The sequence below is a fragment of the Lycorma delicatula genome, chromosome 10, assembly GCF_047948215.1.
Source record: "Lycorma delicatula isolate Av1 chromosome 10, ASM4794821v1, whole genome shotgun sequence".
Classification (NCBI taxonomy): Eukaryota; Metazoa; Arthropoda; class Insecta; order Hemiptera; family Fulgoridae; genus Lycorma; species Lycorma delicatula.
In genome coordinates, this window is record NC_134464.1 from 115,841,546 (window position 1) to 115,864,807 (window position 23,262).

The 23,262-nt window shown below is 28.7% G+C and overlaps 1 protein-coding gene and 2 non-coding genes across 6 annotated transcripts in view; 1 reads left to right on the forward strand and 2 right to left on the reverse strand.

Moving 5' to 3' along the window:
* Positions 1-642: 642 nt before the first annotated feature.
* The window catches only part of LOC142331520 (uncharacterized), a 78,512-nt gene continuing 55,892 nt past the window's right edge, over positions 643-23,262 (reverse strand). Inside the window, exon 5 of one of the 4 annotated variants that reach the window (XM_075377491.1) lies at positions 643-897. In XM_075377491.1, the coding sequence (XP_075233606.1) occupies positions 761-897 (137 nt within the window). In that variant the 3' untranslated portion in view covers positions 643-760. Of the gene's footprint in view, positions 898-6,124; positions 6,529-9,624; positions 9,816-23,262 lie in introns of those variants that run through there. The other 3 variants (XM_075377492.1, XM_075377494.1, XM_075377493.1) reach the window with 3 other exon arrangements.
* On the forward strand, positions 8,790-8,862 carry TRNAF-GAA (transfer RNA phenylalanine (anticodon GAA)). The gene has a single exon. It is a non-coding gene; the product is annotated as a tRNA-Phe (tRNA).
* TRNAF-GAA (transfer RNA phenylalanine (anticodon GAA)) lies at positions 9,302-9,374 on the reverse strand. Its single transcript has one exon. It is a non-coding gene; the product is annotated as a tRNA-Phe (tRNA).

Sequence of the window (23,262 nt, forward strand, 5' to 3'; positions counted from 1 at the left end):
CCAAAATAACAAAATTAATATAAATTAATGATGAAATCATGGATTCAAAAAGTTTATTATATAAATTTGTCAGTTTAATAATAAACTTGCAACTCCAATGAGTACATGAATGGTTATTTATTAATTATTATTTGTAATATTTATACGTACACAAACATATAATAGATTTATGAACTAATGATTAAATTAAATTTTAAAACTCTATATTCTATAATAATATCTAAATATGTTAGTGCTTACCTTATCAAAGAATAAATTTACGTAACTGCAGCAAAACATGTTTCATCGCTGATTAAGTCATTTCATCGAAAATAAATAATATTATAACTTTAAACAACAAGATTAACATAAAAAGAAAAATATGCAAACACAAAAATTAATTCAAAAATACAATTTACACTGAAAATTCAAAATTTTATATTAAAACATCAAAGAACTATTTCATAATCTACTAACTAAAATAACATAAAAGTAAAAAGTAATTTTGGCAGAGATTTAAAAAGTATAATTATTATAAACTAAATATTAACATAAATACATTCATAGCATTCATAAAAAGTTGACATAGATTTAAAAATAGTATATGTATACTAACATAAATGCATATTTTTTAATAATGCGTGATTTACTAGTTTAATATAAAAAAGAGAAAAACAAAATAAACTTAAATATAGGTATTATAAAGTGATAATATATATACCAATAATATATAAATATAAAATTAACAAAAACTAAAATTAAAAAGATAACTATTGTACAATTAATAAGTATAAAATTTGTAAATAAAATATACACACAGTTGTTCATACCTTGGAGCTGAATTATTATCATTGTTATCTGGTATATAAGAACTTGCAGCATTCGTAACTGCATAACTGGTAGATGCATTTGAATCACCTGTAATTAATAAAATATATTAATGCACAATAAAATAAAAAATAGTTCCTCAAAATAAATAAGATTCAATTCTAAACCTTTTTTATATGAGGAAGGTTAAAATAAACACAGGAGTTTTTAAATTTCATTCTGTAGTAAATCCAGACACAAACGACTTGGACAAACACTTATATGTCTGATGTCATTATGAGAAAAAGAAATTTCTACTTTTTCTCATCTCCTACTCAATTGTAATTAACACGTCTGAGCAGAAGGAGGTACATATTATTGTTGCATAGCAAATTTAATTAGACAGTAGTCTTAAAAAATTTGTTTGACAAATGAAGGGACCACTGAATCTTAGACATATATGTCTAACATGGCAGTTTATTTGTAACTTGATTTTGACTTTTCAGACAATCTAGACTGAGAGAGAGAGTGTGAGAGAGAGACACTTAAAACCCAAATTCGAGGATGAATGTCTCTCTTAGTTTGTTTGAATAGTAAAGTCATTTAGACAGCATTGGGAAAAAGTTGCAAATGAACTGCAAGGTTGTTGACTAAGAACCTCATTCAATGAGGACAATTACACTGAAGTTTCAACTACTTTCTCAAGAAAATCTGCAAATGAATTGCATAAACCTTTAAAAAACTTGAAATACATTTTTTGAGTGTAAAAACAATCCTAAAAGATCATCTCAAATTAAGAAACCTGACTGCCAAATGGATTTCCTATTTTTTACAGCCTCTATTTCTGTTTAGCTTCCAGAACCATCATAAGCTTCAGATGATGAATGAGAATGATACTACCGTAAGGTATTACTTCAGAGGATGATATGTATGAATGAAATGAAGGGTAGTCTTGTACAGTCTCAGGCTGACGATTCCTGAGATGTATGGTTAATTGAAACCAAACCACCAAAAAAAACAACGATATCAGTGATCTAGTATTCAAATTTGTATAAAAGTCTGCCTTTACTTTGAACCTTAGAACTCTCGATTTTGAAATCAGCTGATTTGCTGATGATGAGTTCATCACTAGATCAACCTGGCTGATTATTTTTTACAGCCTAACACAAAAAAACGATCGGCAGTTACCACACAACTCATTCAGAGATTTGAAAGTATATAAGCAAGTTTTAAGATTCTGTAATAATATGTAATGTAATAATATTTGAAGCATAACATGGGGTACAGTAATGTCAGTCAAAAATTATGATATTTACTAACATGATATTGCTACACAATTAGCAATGATGCATCATCTACAACTATAAAACATCCAGTTAAAGATGTATTTGCAGTTACGATGATATAACCAATAAAATTTCCGTTCCAGGTGCTGCAAAATTTCAGTTTCATATACTTCAAAGATGTTTGGTACAAAATATGGCATTATTTACAATAATCAACAATCTATTAACATACCAAGAAAAATCACTTTCATGGAGAAATAATCAAAACATCTTAAATATTAAATACTTGTGTGTGTGTGTGTGTGTGTGTGTGTGTGTGTGTGTGTGTGTGTGTGTGTGTGTGTGTGTGTGTGTGTGTGTGTATGTGCACGCATGTGTATAAACATTTAACAGAATTATTTTATCAATTAAAAACAGCAACTACATTTGTTATGAATTATATTATTACATTTGTTATTATTAATATTATAAAAATTTTTAATAATTTTCCAATGATAACAAAAAGATAATTCAATAATTTAAAATTATTTAAGTAACAAGTTATTCAACGTTAGCACCATGTTTTAAAAACTTTCCAGGATTCTGTTATAAAATATTATGAAAGATTTAATTATCATAAAATAAACAACAAAAAAATAAAAGATAACTGGTATAATTATCCATCAATAAGTTTTTTTACAAATAATTCAGATAAAAAAGAATGCATGTTCATCATTAATATAATAAAATATTTAATGAAAAAAAAACTGTACAATCAATAGTTATAAATCATTAAAATTAATAGTAAAAAGTATTGTTTAATAAGCATAATTAATAAAACTACAGCTGAATAAGTTGTGTATAAATTGTTAAATAACATTGCACTATATAATACTACCTTTAGACAAATCATAACATAACCTTGTGTTATTTTCACCAGAGTGCAGCAGTTCACTAGTACAGTGCAATCTGCAATGGAATATTTTTTTTTTAAAAACTTCAAAAAAAGAGTTTCTCAATTCAATCTGTATTACGTAGGTATTTTTACTTACTGGTGAGTAAGCTTTAATTTTTATCTAATTTTGATGATTACTTATTAAAAATTAAATTCAATTATTAAAAATTACATTTTCTACATAGACAATTTGAAGATTTTTTACCATTAGGTGTTGAATTTTAATAATAAAAAAAAAAAAAATATATAAAGTTTGATGTTATTCTGATTTTCAAAGTAATTTTATGTGAAAATTAATAAAAAAAAATTAGAAAACTTAAAATAAATTAAGACCACAAAAAACATGTATACACATACTTTAATAAGTCTTGGTTTAAGCTTAATAGTAGTCTCTTTACGTCATTTCTAAAGGATTCCTTTTTGTATGTTTTTCTGGAAATAGGTTTTCTACTTTTTTATTTCTTCAGAACATTAGTAATATTTTTAATAGGGGAGCATTTTTTTTGTATTCAAAACCATATTTTAAATAAAAATATTTTAAACAAAATATGCAAAAAATGCAAAAAATAAAGGAAGACCTTTACTTATTTTTTACTTATAAAAAATTGCCAAGGTAGAAAAAAATTTAGAGAAAATATCAACAGAATAAAAATTCTTGTGAATGAAAAAAAAGAGAGCACATATGCTGGGCAGAACAAAAAACACGGAATAGTGAAAGAATTTTGGAGGAAAATCAGAACAGAAGGAATTGAAATGATATTTGCTTGGTTCCCTGCAGCCTGTTCAAAACAAAAAAGGACTAAAAAATTTCAAGGAAAAGTAAAAACAGCAAACAGTATTACATTTCCTGGCTATGAATAATAAAAATTAAAAGCGTTAAGAATCGAAAAAAAAAAAAAAAATATATATATATATATATATATTTTAGAGGTGAAAGTAAATTTTAAGAAAAATATTTCTGAAAATATTCATATAAACACCTTTTAATAAAGGCTGAAATAAGAAAAAGAAAAGTTTGTGTATTTTAGGTATGGGGGGTCTATAATTTTTAAAAAGTTGTAGAAATTTCTTGAAAGCGTTATATATGAAATATAAACTATCAAAAAATTGAAAAATATTTGAATCGAAGGGAGATAGGGCAGAACAAGAAAATATGCATTTCAATTATAAGAGATAGGGGTTAATTTTTAAAAAGATTTTTTTTTTATTATTCATATATGTACTGTACATAATGAATTTGCTTAAATAAAGTTTTCCCCGAAATGCTTTTGAGGAAAATTGAAATTGGTTTTTTTGCGATATCTCCCACCCACTTAACTGATTTGAACAGATGTGCCTTCTCCGTGTAAGATCCAAGTATTTCATCAATTAAATTCTATTTTCTACAACTCTGGAACCGATGAAAATAAGTACCACCTACGATAAATTGTTGAAAAGCTCTAAATGAGAGCTGCAGTTAAGAAAAAGTCCAAAATCCAAATTTTTAGGGATTTTGGGTTTTTTTGGACACTTTTGGTTCAGTTGATTGCAATCAAAAGGGGTAGTGCACAACTAGATGTTACAACAGTCCTAAATCCAAAATTTTAACATCCTATGGCTAATCGTTTTTCAGTTATGCGAGATGCATACGTAAGTATGAACAGACGTCATGCCGAAACTAGTCAAAATGGATTCAGGGATGGTGAAGATGGATATTTCCGTTAAAATCTGGAAACTGAAATATTTCATGATCATAATACTTCCTTTACTTCTCTACAAGGAAGTAAAAATTAATATGATCAATGCCCCGTATACAGAAATATTTGCATCAAATTTGAAGTAAATCAGTTTGGTCAATCTGAGATATAAGAAGAAGCAGTGTGACACAAATACATATGTGGTTTTGGTTTAGATACCAGTTGGACGCTAAAACGTAAAGATTTGAAAAAAATCTAATACCCCATTTTTGATAACATCACCATAGTTTCCCTTTAATTTAGCTATTTTAGCTACATTTGCCAGGAAAATAAATAACACTTTAATTTTTCTTAAAATTTTTTTTTTAAGTAAGTTTTTTTTTACGTACATAAATATATGTACAACATATATTAAAAATTTGTAAATTCTTAAACTTAACAATGACTTAAAAAAGTTGGAATTTAAAAATGGATAAAGAATTATTTTTTAATCTTTAGTGTGGATGTATCATACATTATCATTATGTATTTACAGCTACCTAAAACACGATGATACTATCAGTTGTGTATTCTACTTAATTCAGCATTGCTAGTTCTTAGTGAAGTGCCCCATACGAGTATTACTCCATCAAGCCAATATCTGCCCATTGGGTTTCCATTCTAGAGACTAAATAAATAGAATATGTTTAAACAGTTTTTCTTATAGAGTATATAAAAAAGGGTCAAATATACTTGGGGTGATAAATAAATTATTTTATCCACTACCTAAAATAATTACGTAAATATTTTTCAAAATTATGCATACTTCTAAACATTTATATGTCACATACACAGTAAAGCGCGAATATAAAAATTGAAAATGTCAAAGCCCAAGATCACACTTTAGCATAATGTCTAGATTGAAAATCAGAAGTTTTACGTAAGTATGAAAACATTTACACATTATGTTTTATCATAATCATACTAATTATTAGTATATATATTTCCTTTTTTTAAATATATTATTATTACCATGAAGAGGTTTTAAAATGATGGGAAATGTGGACTGAATGCACTATACATCCCATGGCACTTAGGAAGAAGTAACCTTTTACACAGCGATTGAAATTTTGAGACTGATTCAATATTTCCTGAAATTACTTGAAAGACAGAGTAGGACAATGATTTCCACCTTTTTGTTTTTCAGAATCACTTTCTTTAGTGGAGACCCTAAGTCCTACTCTTACTCTTACAAGTCCGAATGGTGTTTAGGAGTAGTGTTACAGGAGGGAGGGGGTGATATATATTAAGGGAATGTAAAGAGTAAAGAGATATATAAACCATTGTGCCATGTCCATGCAACAGTTATATTTTAAAAACTTTGACATTTACCATAATATCTAGGTTTACTTTTAACTACAAATAATACTTATAATATTGTCAAAAGTTGCTCATACATGAAAATTCTTCCAAAGTTCAATAAATCAAACCATTTGAATTACAACAGATTTTACTTTTCTTATTTTGAGCCTATTCTTTTTTTTTCTAATTCTTTAATTTTTGTAAATTTTTATCTTCTTTGGCAGCAGAAATCCTTAGGAGTGTAAATAAAGCACAGGCTGGAAACAGTAACCCATTGAGTTGATCTAGTGGTGACCTTGTCATCGCAAATCAACTAATTTTGAAGTCGAGAGTTCTAAGGTTCAAATCGATATAAAAGTTGAATACTAGATCATGGATACTAATGTTCATCGGTGGTTGGGTTTCAATTAACCACACATCTCATGAATGGTTGACCTGAGGCTGTACAAGACTACACTTCATTTACATTCATAATCTGAAGTAATACCTTATGGGATTCTGGAGGCTAAACAGAAAAAAAATGAAGAAAATAAGTTGGGAACCACTGAATTGAGCAATTTTGTCTAATATGTTTTGCATGTTATCATATACATTTTCAACTTTTAAGGTTTTTATATTATATATATATATTATTTTTTGTTATTACAACCAGAAAATCTAAAATGGAGCAAATTGAAAGAGAACTCAATATAAGTACGAAGGAAAATCAATTTTTGCTTGTTTTACAGTCATTAATTTCTTTTAGATACACTTAATAATATAATTAATACTTCTATGAAAAAAAAGTTAGTGCTAGTAACTGGAATCAGAAAAAAAAAGATAAATAACTTACGAATAATGATGTATACGCAATATCTTTTACCAAACTAATTATTAACGAACATAATTTGTATTATTAAAATTTGTTATACAACACGTACCACGCACTAGTCTGTAACTGTCTGTCGAGATAATGTAGGGTAGTCGGAAGTTCCCGCGTATGATCGGTAAATTTCGGCGTCTCGTATTTTAGTATAACATTACGTATGACATGACAATAGTCGGACTACCTTTCTGCATTACGTAGGGATACGTCGATTAAAAACAACATGCGTAAATCATTTCGGTATCAAATTGCTGCGACGATCCAAGCGTTTGAAATATGTAATATTGTTTAATTAGATAACATGCATAACAAATTTTTCAAAATAACCGTGATCCAAGTTCTTGTCATTTTATTTTCCAATATATTAATAGTTAATAAGATTGATCATCTTTTTTCTAAACATTCTAAAAAAAATGAACACGGCATAGCCATTTCTTTTTATTTATTTTTTAAAATATAAATGTTTATGATTTTATCTCTACTTTAGATTATTATAAATAATATCCCTAATCTTGTATTAATTAAGGGTTTGTGCACGGTCGTATTCTTTGTTATATAGTGCTGTTTAAAAAATGTCAAAAAAAAATCAATAAATTTTAAAGAAGTGTGAAAATCTACAAAAAAACCTTTCTGTACATGTATATTATTATTACTCTCTTTTGAACATTAAAATCCTTAAAATTAAAAAATGTACTCAAGCTAAACCTACTTTTAATTAATTTTAAAAATTTGTGAGATAATTGACACACACACAAAACAATCTACCTATCACATATTCTGTACTTTCGCAGAGATCTCTTTGCTTGTCAGAACGTTTTAGTAACCGTGGAGGAAAAAAGAAACAGATATTAAGAGGAGTCAGCCTCCGTGGCAGCGTCTCGGCCTTTCATCTGGAGGTCCCCCAGTTTCGAATCCCGGTCAGGCATGGCATTTTCGTACATGTTACATATCATTCATCTCATCCTCTAAAGTAATACCAAACGGTGGTTCCGGATGTTAAACAAAAAAAAAGATATTAAGAGAAAAAATTAATTTTATAAATAATTATATTCTGCATCTACTAATATTTTCTAATCTATTTACTATTTATCCTAGTAAACGTTAGTTGCTTTTAATATGAATTTTAATACTAGAAGATGAATACTGGTTTTTTAACCTGCAGGTTTACCGTTAGGTATTGCTTCAGAGAATGAGATGAATGATTTGTAGCGTGTATGAGAATATCATGTCTGAAAGACCGAGACGCTATCACTCGCGCCACGGAGGCTAGCTGTACTTTGATGGTTGAGATTCAATTAACCACACGTCTCAGGAATGATCGGCCTTTTTTTTTCCTGTTTAGCCTCCGGTAACTACCGTTTAGATAATTCTTCAGAGGATGATATGTATGAGTGTAAATGAAGTGTAGTCTTGTACATTCTCAGTTCGACCGTTCCTGAGATGTGTGGTTATGATTAATTGAAACCCAACCACCAAAGAACACCGGTATCCACGATCTAGTATTCAAATCCGTGTAAAAATAACTGACTTTACTAGGACTTGAACGCTGTAACTCTCGACTTTCCAAATCAGCTGATTTGGGAGGAATGATCGGCCTGAGTCTATAAAAGACTACACAGGTCATTTACATGTCATACTTATCACCCTCATCTCACTGGGCCGTGGGGGATTGCTTATTGTTTACTAGTTGAACAGATTGCAACGTACATATTAAGAAATTAAAATGAAAAAAAAATCTATTACTTATTCTCTTGCTTTATGTTTAAACGTTTCTGATTCCTACTCTGGAGGGTTCTGGATTTAAATCCGACAACCTTGATATTTTTTCTCTCTACAAATTACAAATGGTTTTCACGCACATTATGAATGAATTCAAGAGGGTTCAACTGTAACTTGCAACAGCCGAAATAGCTCAGTTGGGAGAGCGTTAGACTGAAGATCTAAAGGTCCCTGGTTCGATCCCGGGTTTCGGCAATTTTTTTTTTAAATAAATTCTGTAGCGAATGTAGTTCTACCCTTCATCCGGAAAGTTTTGGATTCATCCCAGTCGAGCTTAGTGTTTTTCCACATGTTACACATTTTTTCTTGCACGTTATGTAATGAACTATTATTTCGTAAAAAAAAAAAAATTAAAATACTGGCCTGTAAAAGTAATCCTGTAAGTTGTTGATATATTTTTGGGGTGGGGATAATACTATCAATTTTGTAAGGGTAATCATTCTTTTATATTGAGATACAAAGGCTGGAGGTATCGATTACGTTCTTTTCTAAGGAAAAAAATTAAGCGAGAAATATAAACTGAAAAGTACTATCTATTTTTTGAAAATTCAAAATTCGTAAACGTATAGACTGAGCAGACGCAAACTACAAAATAGCCTTTATAAATTAAAAAATTAAAAAAAAAAAAAATAATTGCCGAAACCCGGGATCGAACCAGGGACCTTTAGATCTTCAGTCTAACGCTCTCCCAACTGAGCTATTTCGGCCGATATATAGCTCATGTAGAATAGCCACATATAAATTATACAGTACACATTGTTTATCCTATTTTATTTTAATTTCGGATTTTTTTAAATATTTGTATTATCAAGGAAAATTTGAAAAATGAAATGGCAGTTCGGGTAACAGACCCAATTATAACCTAAACAAATTTTTATTGTTTTATTATAAAATAATACTAAAATATCACATTTAAATAATAGCATTAAAACAACGTAATCACATTTTCGATTAAGTTTTTTTTATTACAGAAAATAACTAACTATAACAAAAACAACGATTGTAATAAACAAAATGGTTCACAAACAACGAAAAAGGTTTTAGTTAATACCATAATTCAAAATGCCATCCTTAACAACAAATTTCTTTAAAAAAGCTATTTTATAACTTTTTGCAAATATTTCTTAATTTCTCCAAAAAACACAATTCTGAAACATTTAAAAAATTCAACTGTTTATACTTTTTTCTATGAAATTTTGATTGAGTTTATCATAAAATATTAATAGAAGACTAAAAGTTTCTTTTCTCAAGCTTATTTGCAAGATCTGATTTACAAATTAAAAAAAACTAGCAAAATAAAATATTATGTTAATAACTATTGACAATAAACTGTAACCTTAATCACTATATATATATATATATATTAATGGGAACTATAAAATCAAATTATACATGACATCCTCAGGGTTTGACAAATTTTACAAGGAACTGGTAAAATTTGAAAGGCATAGATTATCTTTAAAAAAATATATAAAAAATTGTAGGAAGTGAACAAAACAGGCAGGCAATATTGAAACCTATTCTCTTTCTCCTTTTATCATAAAATATCTAAGTGATATTAATAAACCAAACTAAAAATGATAACTTTTTGAATTTTAATTAACTGACCAAATTTTTTAATAAAATGATCTTACCAACTTTCTTCAAAACATTTTCAGTTGTCTTTGCAATTATCTTAGACTAATGCTGTTATCTATCACACTAGGATTAGTTGAGGCAAATGGTATTGTCTTTTTTAAATTAGTTATTTTCATATGTAGAATATGCTTGAAAAATGTATTGGATTTAAATAACATCTGTTAATTAATTATAGTTTTTATTTTTATATTTTATAATATTCAAGCGCATTCTAATGTGTAATATTTAAGAAATCGTCCTTTTTTTGTATATATCTGAAACATCAAGCTTTTTATGTGTTAATAATTATGACTGAGCTGGTTGACAAACACAGTTCAATTGTCCTTGTTGTAAAGAAAAGCCATCAGCAATAACATCAAGTAATGCCCGAGTGAGAACAGCAGTATCAGTTACTGAAAATATTTTGAAATAAATTTAAAAGAATTTTTTATTAAAAAATCTAGTTTGAATTGCCATTATAAAAGTTTATATTTTTTAAATTAATAACATCACAGACTATGAAAGAAAAAGCATTGAAACTAATGAAAAACTCACAGAAATATACTTTAATATGGTGGTGGTGATTAGAAAGAAAACGTTTTATTAGTTGTAACTATAAAACATCAACCACATGTTTGTTTTCTATAGGTGCTCATATCTTTATTTTGAATGAAGTGCTTCTTGGCAAAATGTTACAAAGTAGCAAACTGGATTTGCTTGATTTATTTGAATGTTATTTAGTTACACTTGGCAAAAACATTTAACAAAATCATGTGTAATCAAACATTAACTATGTTAACATTTTGCGATGGGCTGTAGGCGTGCCTCTTTTTTAGTGTTAAATAATTTAAATAACTGGAATTACATTGAGAAACTGTTAATCACAGTTTTATAAATAATGAAATTAAATCCCAGACATTTATTAAAAAATAATTCTTTTGTATTTTCAAAAAATCTAAAAAGAAAAACTGTACAGCAAAATAACACAATTTTATTATTATACTATTTTAATAAATATTCCTTAATGGGTATTAGGTTCAGTTTTAAAAATATTTATACAAATTAAAATATGAAAAAACTCCAAGATTAGGTGGAAAATTTGCCGACGCAAAAGAATTTAAAATAATGGCAAACTTAAAATTATTACTGCCATTCAATCTAAATGAGACGGTTGAAATGTAATGCACACTGGAATGTAATGGGAGAACAAAATGTACAAAGCAATAGGCATTTCCATGTGTTTTATTACCCCTACTACTAACATTCCAAAACTTACTGAATCATGCCTTGTCATTTTCTATATCATCACTGTTATGGAGTCAAGTATGACTGCTTTGTCAATGTTTCTAAAATAATGTGCAGTAACTGAATTTTTAACAGCAGAAAAAGTGAATGCTAGTAGATTCTAAAAGCTGCTTACGGTGATGAAACTGTTGATCAAGTACTGTGAGTAGGTGGCCAATAAAATTTTGTACTTAAACAGCTGGTAATGAGGATAAGCCTTGCAATATTTGACAGACTACTACAAGGCTCCGTAATTGATGAGAAGCACCAAAAAGAGGCGACTGAAATGATTCAAAATAACTGTCACATCACACAAAGAATACGAGATATGTGTGTATCTATTATGTTCAACAATCCATTAAGCTGATATTCTGCAATATGATTATGATAGTGCTTAACCATCACACATCGCATGCAATGATCAGGAGTTCTTGTGAAGTTGAAATTTGAATAGGTGCACAAATTTATTTCACATCATCCATATCACCAGATTTGACGCCCTGCAATTTTCACTTCTTTCTCAATTAAATAGGGATATTACGGGTATTAATTTCAGCCAGGTTGATGAACTGAAGGATGCAGTGAGGTCATGGATCATGGAAAAGCTACTTGCATCCTTCATTAATAGAATGAGAAAACTGGTTCAGAGTTGGAAGAAATGTGTAGCTGAAAATATGACTATGTAGAAAAATAAATGTATGATTCTGCAGCAAATAAACTTCACTTTTATGTCATATTTGTTTCATTTGAGTATCTCTTTTCATTTATGAGTTATGAGTGTGTATTTAATTTCTGCCATCCCTTGAATTATTGTAATATCTGCACCGCCCCATTATTTCTATAATATCAATGGTGGACCCATCTGTAGATTGAAGGACCTATGCTGCAGGTAATAAACAAAAATGACTGAAGTAAATAAACAGTATAAAATAAAGAATTAAAATATAAAAAATAATCAAACTCTAGTTTTGATATATTAGAAATACACATATGAATAACGTACGTTAGGAAAATAACCTAGCTTTATCCATTAGGCCCCTCAGCCACAAGTTTGGCTTTTTTGCAACCTCTGAATAGGAAACAGAATACTTGACTTCAGCTCCACAGATTTAAATCACTACCCTATTACACTCCAATGTAGAAATGGCTGCCCTGCCAGCTACCTAAGGATGCTGGTTTTTGTACTGTAGCAATACAAATGATACCAGGTTGGCTTGATCCAAGTTTCACGGTCCAGGGAAGAAAGAATAAAGTGTAAGAAAATGGAAGAATACGAAGGTGATAATCATCCCACATATGGGCTAACTGTGATTGGGATGATTAGAATTGGTTGTATCAACCTCCAACAAAGAGAGAAAAATGTTGTAATTTTTTATAGTAAAGCTTATCGATTGCTACTTTTTTAATTTTTAATACTTATTATAGTAGTCACAGACATATTTTTATATGAATTTTACTGGGGAAGATGAGATAGTAGAAACGTTGGGTGAATAAATGTCAGACTCTTGCAGAGAACTGTACCCAAAATCAGATAATCTTAACTATATATCAAATAGCTGTGTCATATGGTCATGAGTAATGCAGAGCCAGATTTACTCTCACAATTTCACAAATAATAAATTAAAAATTGCCAAATAAAGAAAATTAATTGATAACAATATCAATTAAATTTTAATAACAGATAATGATTTAAAATTATTAATGACCAATTTTAATTTTATATAACTATAACTAATAATTCCAGATGGCAACTACATAATATCACAGAATACATGAACAGAAAAAATCAAATCAAATTATCTTTGAACATATTGTAAAAGACACAAAACAACACTAACAGATACCACCTTGAATAAATATATTTTCAAGCACCTATACTAAAAGCACAAACAAAAGACATCTATCACAACAATCATTAATTAAATTGCAATTCCTGCACATGAACTGTTAGACAAATGTACAAAACCACTTAGCACTTAACATATGTAACATTTCAGAACAATTCATACTAAACAAATTATAGTATAATAAAACAAGGCACTAAACAGGCTATAACTAGGAGCCATTGAATTTTATGTTTCCAATAAGTTTTATTTACTTACTATACCGGATGGGCCAGAAGTCGCTATCTATTATAAACATTAAGATAATCTTGTTTGTGATTTTCCCTTTGATTTTAAATTACCACCTTTTGTTTTCATAAGATAATTATTGACACAAACACCAAAACACACTGCTACTCAATCTAACATATGTTGTGTACAGCTGTTATTATGTTCATTGGAGATTATTTATTCTAACTTGTGAAGATGTTTTTACTAATGAAGAAAGAATTTTTGCTTTAAAAACCTGGTACAAAGGTGGTCATAATTTAATAATAAATGAGTGGAAAAATCATTTCAATGCTGTTCCATCAACATGGAAGTCTACAATTTATGAAAACATTTTGAGAGTAATGCATCTGCAGCAGACTGCACCAGGCCAGGTAGGCCATCATAAGTGATGAAACTAAGCTTAAAGTTTTACAAGGAGTTAATTATTCAAAGCCCTAAAAGTCTATTTGTAGCCTATCTCTCAGAATATTTCGAGAACTTCTGTTCGAAGAATTTTACGTAAGGCTAAATTCAAATATTACATACCTTTTCTCATACATGGCCCATTGGAAGTCAATCCTGACTGTAGGCGGGATACTCTATTTTAATTCAACAAATTATCAGTGTATTACTATTTTTGATTTTGATATTTGGTACATGATAACTACCCACCTTGTAGTGGCAAAAAATATTTTTTTATGTTTAAAAAAAATTTTTTCCTAAGTAATAAACTATTTTCTACCTCGACAACAGGTAAAAACAAACATTTTCGTCACTTTTTTCATGAGCTATAGTATTCTTATTTTACATCGCACAGAGTGTCAAAAATAGCTTTTTGTAAGGAGTAAAGATGGAATTTCATCTTAGTGTACTGAAAATTCATTTTGTTAAATAACCAGATCTTGTAATGTTAACTGAAGTTACATTTACAAATTGTTGTTTTATCAAATTTTGGGCCCATAATAAAAAATGAAGGGCTTAAGGTAACAGGCCTGTTACAAAGTGTCCTTCATTAAAAAAAAAATGGCCGCCAAATCGTACGATTTTGAAAATGTCTCATTTTTGGGGTCCAAAAACCACATGTGGGGCAGGTGGCAAAGATCTGAAATGTTTACACAGTAAATACTTTTTGTGTACTTTAAAACCATATAAAATTTATTTTGTTACTCAAAGGGGTTGATAAGTAATGAAGCCAACAAAACTGCTAAATACATCATCATTCCTTCTAACTGTAAACAACGTATCCAAGAAATTTTGATGTTATGTATTTTTTCATATTATAATAATTACAACTAAACTCAGAATGAATAAATTGATAATTAATGAATAGTCAATTACAAAATGATAAACAATTCAAATACATTAAGTTGTTCAATTCATTTTTACTTTATTTTACTTCTGCTAATGGAAGTTATGAATAAATATTGCATTTTTTGATAACAAATTTAACAAAATTTAGGGCTCCCGCCATTTTTTTACTGAGTAGAACTGATAAGTCCTCATTTGTCTTTGGTTTAATGTTGTGTCCTCTTCCAGTAGTTGATAGAAAAAGCTCTGAAGGCATGAGAATCTTTAAAATATTTTCCAGTTGAACCCATGTTTGATTATCCCTCAATGATTTCTTGAATGAAGTACCAGGACCCTGCGGATGGAAAAAGTGTATTCAATATTCTTCTTCATTTTCATGTATTTTGACTTCAATGACTTCGCCTAACCACCACTTGCCATCGTATATGCAGCAGACATAATTTTTACATTTTGGCTTTGGTAAACCTATAAAGTAATCAGAAACACTAATGTCCTTGTGTACAGACACCAAAGTAAATGTTTCTGATTCAGAGGTAGCATGGACTTTCAGAATACATTTCTGACTTGTTGGAACATAACTGTGAAAGGTTTTTGTTTCTGAGACTGTTGTGATTACCTGATAACGAGAACTGAGGTATGCTTCAGTCTCTTGAACATCTTTATTAGAGTAGAAAATAAATGTTATATTTTTAATATTGTCTGCAATAATTGTACAATTCAGAAGGTGTAACAATTTGATTGTTGACTGTTCTTTGAAGGCTTGCTTTAGTCACAGTACATTTTACAGTTCCACCAATACCATCACATGCTCCTTTTCCATGGTATGAGGCAAAAAAAGACCATTTAGCAGCAATTTCAAAATCTTCTTGATGGTAGCACAAATTTATGAATTTTTTTTTGTTTTTATACTGGGCTGAGGAGGCATCAGAAAAATAAAAAAAAATGTTTATCTTGTGATAACAGTGTTTTTACTTTATTTATATCCTGCTTTTGGAAGCAGAAGAACGATGTAGTAATGTGCTTCAAGTACTCTCTAATCACATAGTAGCTTTGGATTTGTAATTTTCCTTCTTTTTTAAAATATATGAGAAATGGATGTACTGTGGCATAAGTTTTGACCAGTGATATGACTGGACTTCATCCTATATCACAAAAGAAAAGTTTTGAGAAAAATCTCCCATTACAATACATTCACCCTCCAACAAGTTTTCCTCATTAATGTTGAGGAAATTAGTTTACTTCTTTGCAACAAATTGATGCCTTTTTAGATTATTAAAAAATTTTCAGTAAGTTTATCTAAGTACTCTTGAAATGGAACAATACAGTTAGTATTAATTATAAAAACCAATTGTACCTCACTTTGTCTTATCCCAGTTTCTCTACAGCTAAAATAAAATTTCTCTAATTAATAAAATTAAAAATAAAAGATATCGCATAAAAGAGAAGTTCACTGCTAATAAAATTACTTTATAAACAAGTGTACATTACCTAACCATAGTAAAACAGTAGGAACAATTAACATATCACAATGAAATCAAAACAGTAACTGAGCCTTCTACAGTGTTTACATTCAGGATTATGCAAACATTCATGTCCATGTAGTCTATTCACTTTCGTGTTTAAACATGAGTTAGTGTGTATGAGTAATACTTTAAGTAACAAACTATCTAGAATATAAGCTACCTCATTATAGACATACCACAATACTTTGCATAGTAGGCCTATATTATTATGTGAAAAAAATACAGGCTGTGAATTTTTTGGATGCATTGTTCACGGTTAGAAGGAACAGTGTTTTTAGCGGTTTTGATGGCTTCATTACTTGTAAACCCTTTTGAGTAACAAAATAAATTTTATATGGTTTTAAAGACCATAAAACGTACTTACCTAAAAATTTCAGATTTTTTCCACCTGTTCCACATGTGGTTTTTGGGCCGCAAAAATGAGAGATTTTCAAAATCTTATGATCTGGCAGCCATTTTTTTTTAATGGACACTTGGTAACAGCCCAATTTTTTTATAAGTACTACTAGTACCTAAGAGTTAAAAGGTAAAAAACAGGCCTGTTACCTTAAGCCCTTCAATATTTATTTTGGGTCCAAAATTTGAAAAAAACAATTTGTAAACATAACATCAGTAAACATTACAAGATTTGGTTATATAACAAAATGAATTTTGGGTACACTAAGATGAAGTTCCATTTTTACTTTTTCTGAAATGCCCTTTTTGACCCTCTGTGCAATGTACAATAAGAATGCTACAGCTTATGGAAAAATTGATGAAAATGGCTGTTTTTACCTGTTGGCAAGTCAGAAAATAGTTTATTACTTATAGGAAAAAATTTTTTTTAAATATAAAAAAATATTTTTTTGGACTCTATAATGTGGGTAGTTATCATATACCAAATATCATCAAAAATTGTGATGCAATAACATTTTTGAAAATTTGTTGAATTAAAATGGAATACCCCAGGTTTCACTTTTGTGAGACAATGTTAAATAAAGTAACAGAAGGCGATAGTGAGTTGTTTTCTAAGATAATTTTGAGTGATGAGGCAACTTTCAAATTAACAGGCCACATAACAGACAACTGTACCTATTGGTATGCAGAGAACCATAGAATTGTTTTTGACAGGCAGCTGAATCAACCTGGTGTTACCATTTGGAGTGGTATCTCATGCTGTGGAGTAATTGGGCCTTGGTTTTTTGATGGAATAGTAACTGGAAGGAAGTACTTTGAAATATTGACAACCTACATTCTGGAGCTACAAATGAACTACAACAACTTCAACTTACTTTAGTTTCAACATGGTGGAGCCCCCCTTATTATACAACAGCTGTGCGAAACTACTTTGATGAGTTATTTGGTGGGAAAGTTATTGAACGGCAAGGAGCAGCAGAAATGCCACAGAGATCTCCTGACCTTACACCCAAGGATTTTTTTCTTTTGGGGAAGTGTTAAAGATAAAGACTATGCTACAAAACCACAAATAATTGAGGATTTAAAAGGTGATATTCAAAATGCTTTTGAAGAAATAGATCCCAATACATGACTGTATAAACAAGCATGCTTAGGCGTCCAGGTGATCTGCAGAAATGTATCGACAAAGATGGAAAGCAATTCAAGAAACAATAAAATAAATAATAATACAGCTTTAATAAAGTGTTAGTTATGAATTCAATTTGTTTTTTGTTTTGTATTCAAATAACGTCACTTACAATGGGTAGTGACTTTTGGTCCATCCAGTATTTTGGTTACTTCTGCAGGATAGTATAATTTGAACAGGGTTGAATGCATGAAAGGGAGGGGACTGAAAAGGATCTTTTTACAAATATATATATATTAACTTAGAAAAAACATTTCTTTTGTTATTGTATTTGTCCATATTCCCCTCTGTACTAATATCTCAAATACAAAACCGTTTACCACCAAGAGTATAGAATTTAATAATGCTTCTTACCTTATGCTTATTATTTTTTAATAGCGCTTTCAAGGTTTTCCCTCATGATCAGTTAAACCTTTCTTTTTTTTCTCAAATCACACATTAAAATTATAACATATAAAAATATGTAGTCAAAATATTAAAAATACAAAATAAAAAATTTTTTATTATGTGGCTATACACATACAGTACTGTACTGAAGTTATTTGCATTTATTTAAATTATGTAAATTTGCTGCTAACTAAGGTAGTTTTGATAAGAAAGTCATCAAATTCTGTCTGTACATTAATCAAATTAAACTTTTGTCTATACTGGTATATATAATATTTTTCCGAATCATATATGTATATATATATATATATATATAAAATATATAAATAACTGTTAAAATTAGTAAAGAAAATGTTTGTCATCCCTCAAACTCAATTACATTAAAAAATTTAATTTTTTAAATATGTTTAAAAAAAAGTGTGTATAAATGAAGTAGTAGCCATGGTAAGGCAAATATGGCAAATCCACATTTCTTATGTTAAAATAACTGATTTTAACTTAAAATCAGTTATTTTAACATAAGAAATATGTATTTTCCATATTTATACAATCCAATGAGTTTTATAAAATTTTTACAATATAATATTATGCTGTAATGATTTTTAATTATAAACTTTGTTAAATTTTAAATAATCAAGAAATAAGTTTTTCATCTTATGAAATAAAAAAAAAATATATAAATAAATTGCCAATTTATATTTTAATAACTAAAAAAAAATTAAATTCACCATAACTGTACTACTAAATAGTATAACTACTACATATAACTCTACTAAATAGTATCCATAAAAGATATATATAAGCATATTTTGTATTCCATAACTTGGTTAATTTGGAAGGCACAGTTAAAAAAGGAAACACGCAAACTGTTAGGACATAATTTCTATGAAAACTTTTGTTTTTTATTACATACATAATTTTCAAGTTAATTGGGAAAATTAGCATGTAGATCTTTCTTCACGGAGAAAGGCTAAAAGTATAAACATTTAGAAATATAACAAGATAGATATATTTTATTGCACATAGTACAAGAAAATACCAGACCACAAAGAAATTTGTAAGTATAATAAAAATGTAATGTAATTTTTATGTAAACGTTACGGTTTTTTAAAATAAATTTGCAAGACCTCTTTTTACCCCCTCTTTTGTCTCCTTTTAATCATTTAGAGGAATGTTGCAGATCTTAATAAAGAACTTCACAAAAAAAATTTGGGTAAACTATTATGATGAAATAAAGTCAGTAGATAAATCACTTAATTTTAAATTCAATTATTCTATTTCACAAATAATCCAACCTGCATGGAACAAAGTTGATTATCTGATCAAACAATTCACTATAAGGAAGTTTTCTTTACTGAAAAGCGATGAATATGTCTTGTACCTTGCAGAATGTAAGGTACAAGAAAGGTGCATCAACTACTTCTATAAAAAAAAAATATATATATATATATATATATATAACAATTAAGGATATTTAAGAGATGGACATTGAAGAACAGACAATTCTGCACAAAAGAAGATTTAGAGAAATAATCAAAAAATTTGATATGTTTCAGGGTAGTAACAGAAAAAGAGGAGCGGGTGGTTAATTGAAGAGAAGGGGAAAAAAGAGTTAGAATAATAATATTACTGATAAACATAATTTTTGTTTCCTAACATGCAATACATGATTTTAATCTGTTTTTTGATGCTGAATACAAATATGAACTTAGAATCTTTCTATCACCCACAATTTTTGAAGAATTTTTAATTTTAATTAAAGGTTTTTTTTTCATTTTTCAACATAGTTAGCATTTTAAGCTCCTATATTGTATTTTCTTAGCTCATTTAATATTGTTTAACTTTGTTAACATAATTTGTAAGCTTAAAATAAACAATACTAGACAAAGAATTAAATCATATCATAATCACATACTATGACATAATATCTAATACTGAAGAGTGAGCTTTTATGGACAAGATTAATCATGTCTGTGCAGGTCAAAACATGTACCTGAAAACACAGCTGTGTTGTTTGTATTAAGCACTACATTTAGTAATGAATTAATTTTGTTCAGTTTTATTGGTGTCTTAAGTTTGTTAATAGTGCAGTGTCATAATGCCTTGAAATTGTGTAAATGATGAGGATGCCTTTTGTTATCTATGTGTGAGTTTACTGTAAAATCAAATAGTCAAAAATTATACCTTTTATTAAAAAAGTATATCACTTGTACTTTCAGTGTAAAATTGGTGATCAGGATAAGACGTGGACTCCTCAAATAGTATACACTAATTGTTCTGTATATTTAAGAGGATGGCTGAAAGGTACACAGAAGGCTTTGGTATTTGGTGTACCTATGGTTTGGCGTGAACCAAAGGATCACGTAACAGATTGTTACTTTTGTTTAACAAGTGTGTCTGTAATTTCTAAAAAATCTAAACATACTGTAAAATATCCTTCATTGCAATCTGCAATCAGGCCTGTACCTCACAGTGAAATTATTCCAGTTCCTGAGCCACTTGTGAATGTATGTTTCGAAAGCAGTGATGAAGAATCAGACAATACTGAAGAAGAAAACAATGATTTTGATTTAGAATTATCTTCCAATAAACTACTTCTTATACCACAAGGTAAATTAAATGATTTGGTTACGGATTTAAATTTATCAAAAAATCAAGCTGAAGTGTTAGGATCAAGACTGCTAGGTTGGAATTTACTTTAAAAAAATACAAAAATTTTGGGCTTTTGAAGCTGACAAAAAAAAACTGACTTTATTGATGAAGATAATTTTGTTTATTGCACAAATATTGATGAGCTTATGTTGCACTTAGGACAAGTTCATAAACCGAGGACTGGTGCCTTTTCATAGATTTGTTCAAGTATAATTTAAAAGTGGTTCTACTATACAACGGTAACAAATATCCTTTGATACCAATTGCTTATGGTATTAATTAAAAGAAGAAATACAATGCAATGAAAGATGTTCTTGAAAAAAATAAATTATAAAAAACATAGCTGGAATATATGTGGTGATTTGAGAGTTATAGCTATTTTGTCACGCATGCAGTTAGGCTATACTAAGTACATGTGTTTTCTTTGTGAATGGGACAGCTGAACTAGGGATAAACATTATATGTTACCAAAGAATGAAAGAAACGAGACAACTTAATTCCAAATGGGAAAAATATTATTCATGAGCTCTTATTTGATCCCAAAAAAATATTTTTACCTCCTCTCAACATCAAACTAGGACTAATGAAAAATTCTATAAAACCAATGAAGAAGAATAGTCCTGGATATTTGTACATCGGGCAAAAATTTCCAAATGAAAGTGAAGAAAAAAATTAAAGAAGGAATACTTGTTGGTCCTCAAATAAGAGAGTCGGTCAAAGATGATGTATTTAACTCAACGTCAAATAATGTAGAAAGTGCAGCTTGAGCTTCATTTAAAGACGTTTGCAAATGTTTTCACGGCAAAAAAATCCAACATTACCATGATATTGTTAATCAATGGGTTGTAATATGACTTTGAAAATACATTTCCACACTCACATCTGCATTTTTTCCCCTTACATCAGAGATGTAAGTGACGAACATGGTGAACGTTTCTACCAAGACATTTCGGTGATGAAAAGCTACTATAAAGGGAAATGGGATACTAACATGCTAGCCGATTACTGTTGGACATTAATTCGGGATGTGCTTGAGGCTATTTATAAAAGAAAAGCATCAGGTAAAAGAAAAGCAACAGTAAAGCATCAGGTAATTCATTCTAACACAGGTATGGCCTGCAAAATTATAAATTTTACAAATTTTAATTATATTTTATTTTCCTTAATTTTTTGAAGCATTATATATTTAAAACTAAGGGTGATAGAAAAAATGGAATTACAGATCTGTATTGTATGCAAAAAAGCAATTCAAGAAATGTTATCACACTTAGAGAAACATTAAAAAAGATTTTTTTGTCTGTCGGTATCTTGGGAGGATGTATGATCAGGAAGAAGAGTAAGACCTGTAATGATTTTTATATCTAGTTCATAGCCTGTATGAGGGAAAAAAAGGATTTTTAAAATAATAGTACCATTGCTATGATTAAGACAGTTAAAAGAGAATATTGAAGAACATAATATTTTTTTGTAATAACGTTTTTTTCTGATAACAAGAAACGTGTCTGTCTGATAACATATTAAGATTACAATTATAATCAAACAATAAATTAGAAATGAAATTTTACTCAATGTTTTATTTGTGATGATGATGCTTATTGTATTTTGTATGGTGGGCTATAAAAGTTATTTTTATATCGTGTTTTGATGAAAAGGAGCTTGAAATTGCATAACAGCTTTGTTTTGCACATAGAATGAATTCTTAGAATTTTTATAGCGATTCTACATTACCTATTATCTGGTTAGAACTAATAATAAGTCAACAACTTGCTATAAGAATTATTTATTTGAGAATAGGCTTGTAAAAACCTACAAACCTTATTAGATACTGGAAAAATCTAATTTTATTATAACACACATTTAATTATTTCTACACAAAATGATATATTTAATTATTATACTTTATAATATTATAGTGTTTTATTTTTATTACATATATTGCAATTCTAAAATGTTTATATGCTGATTTATGAAGGTTACATTTTTTATATGCTTGAATAAGAGCTTATTTAAAATTTTGTTACTGTTAGGTCTCAATTACTTTATCTGAAAACTTAATACAAGTATTATTATAAAAAAATCTTACTGTATATAAAACAAAAACTTTATAAGGAGTATTTTGTTATACAGAAGTTTGATTGTTTATAAGTGG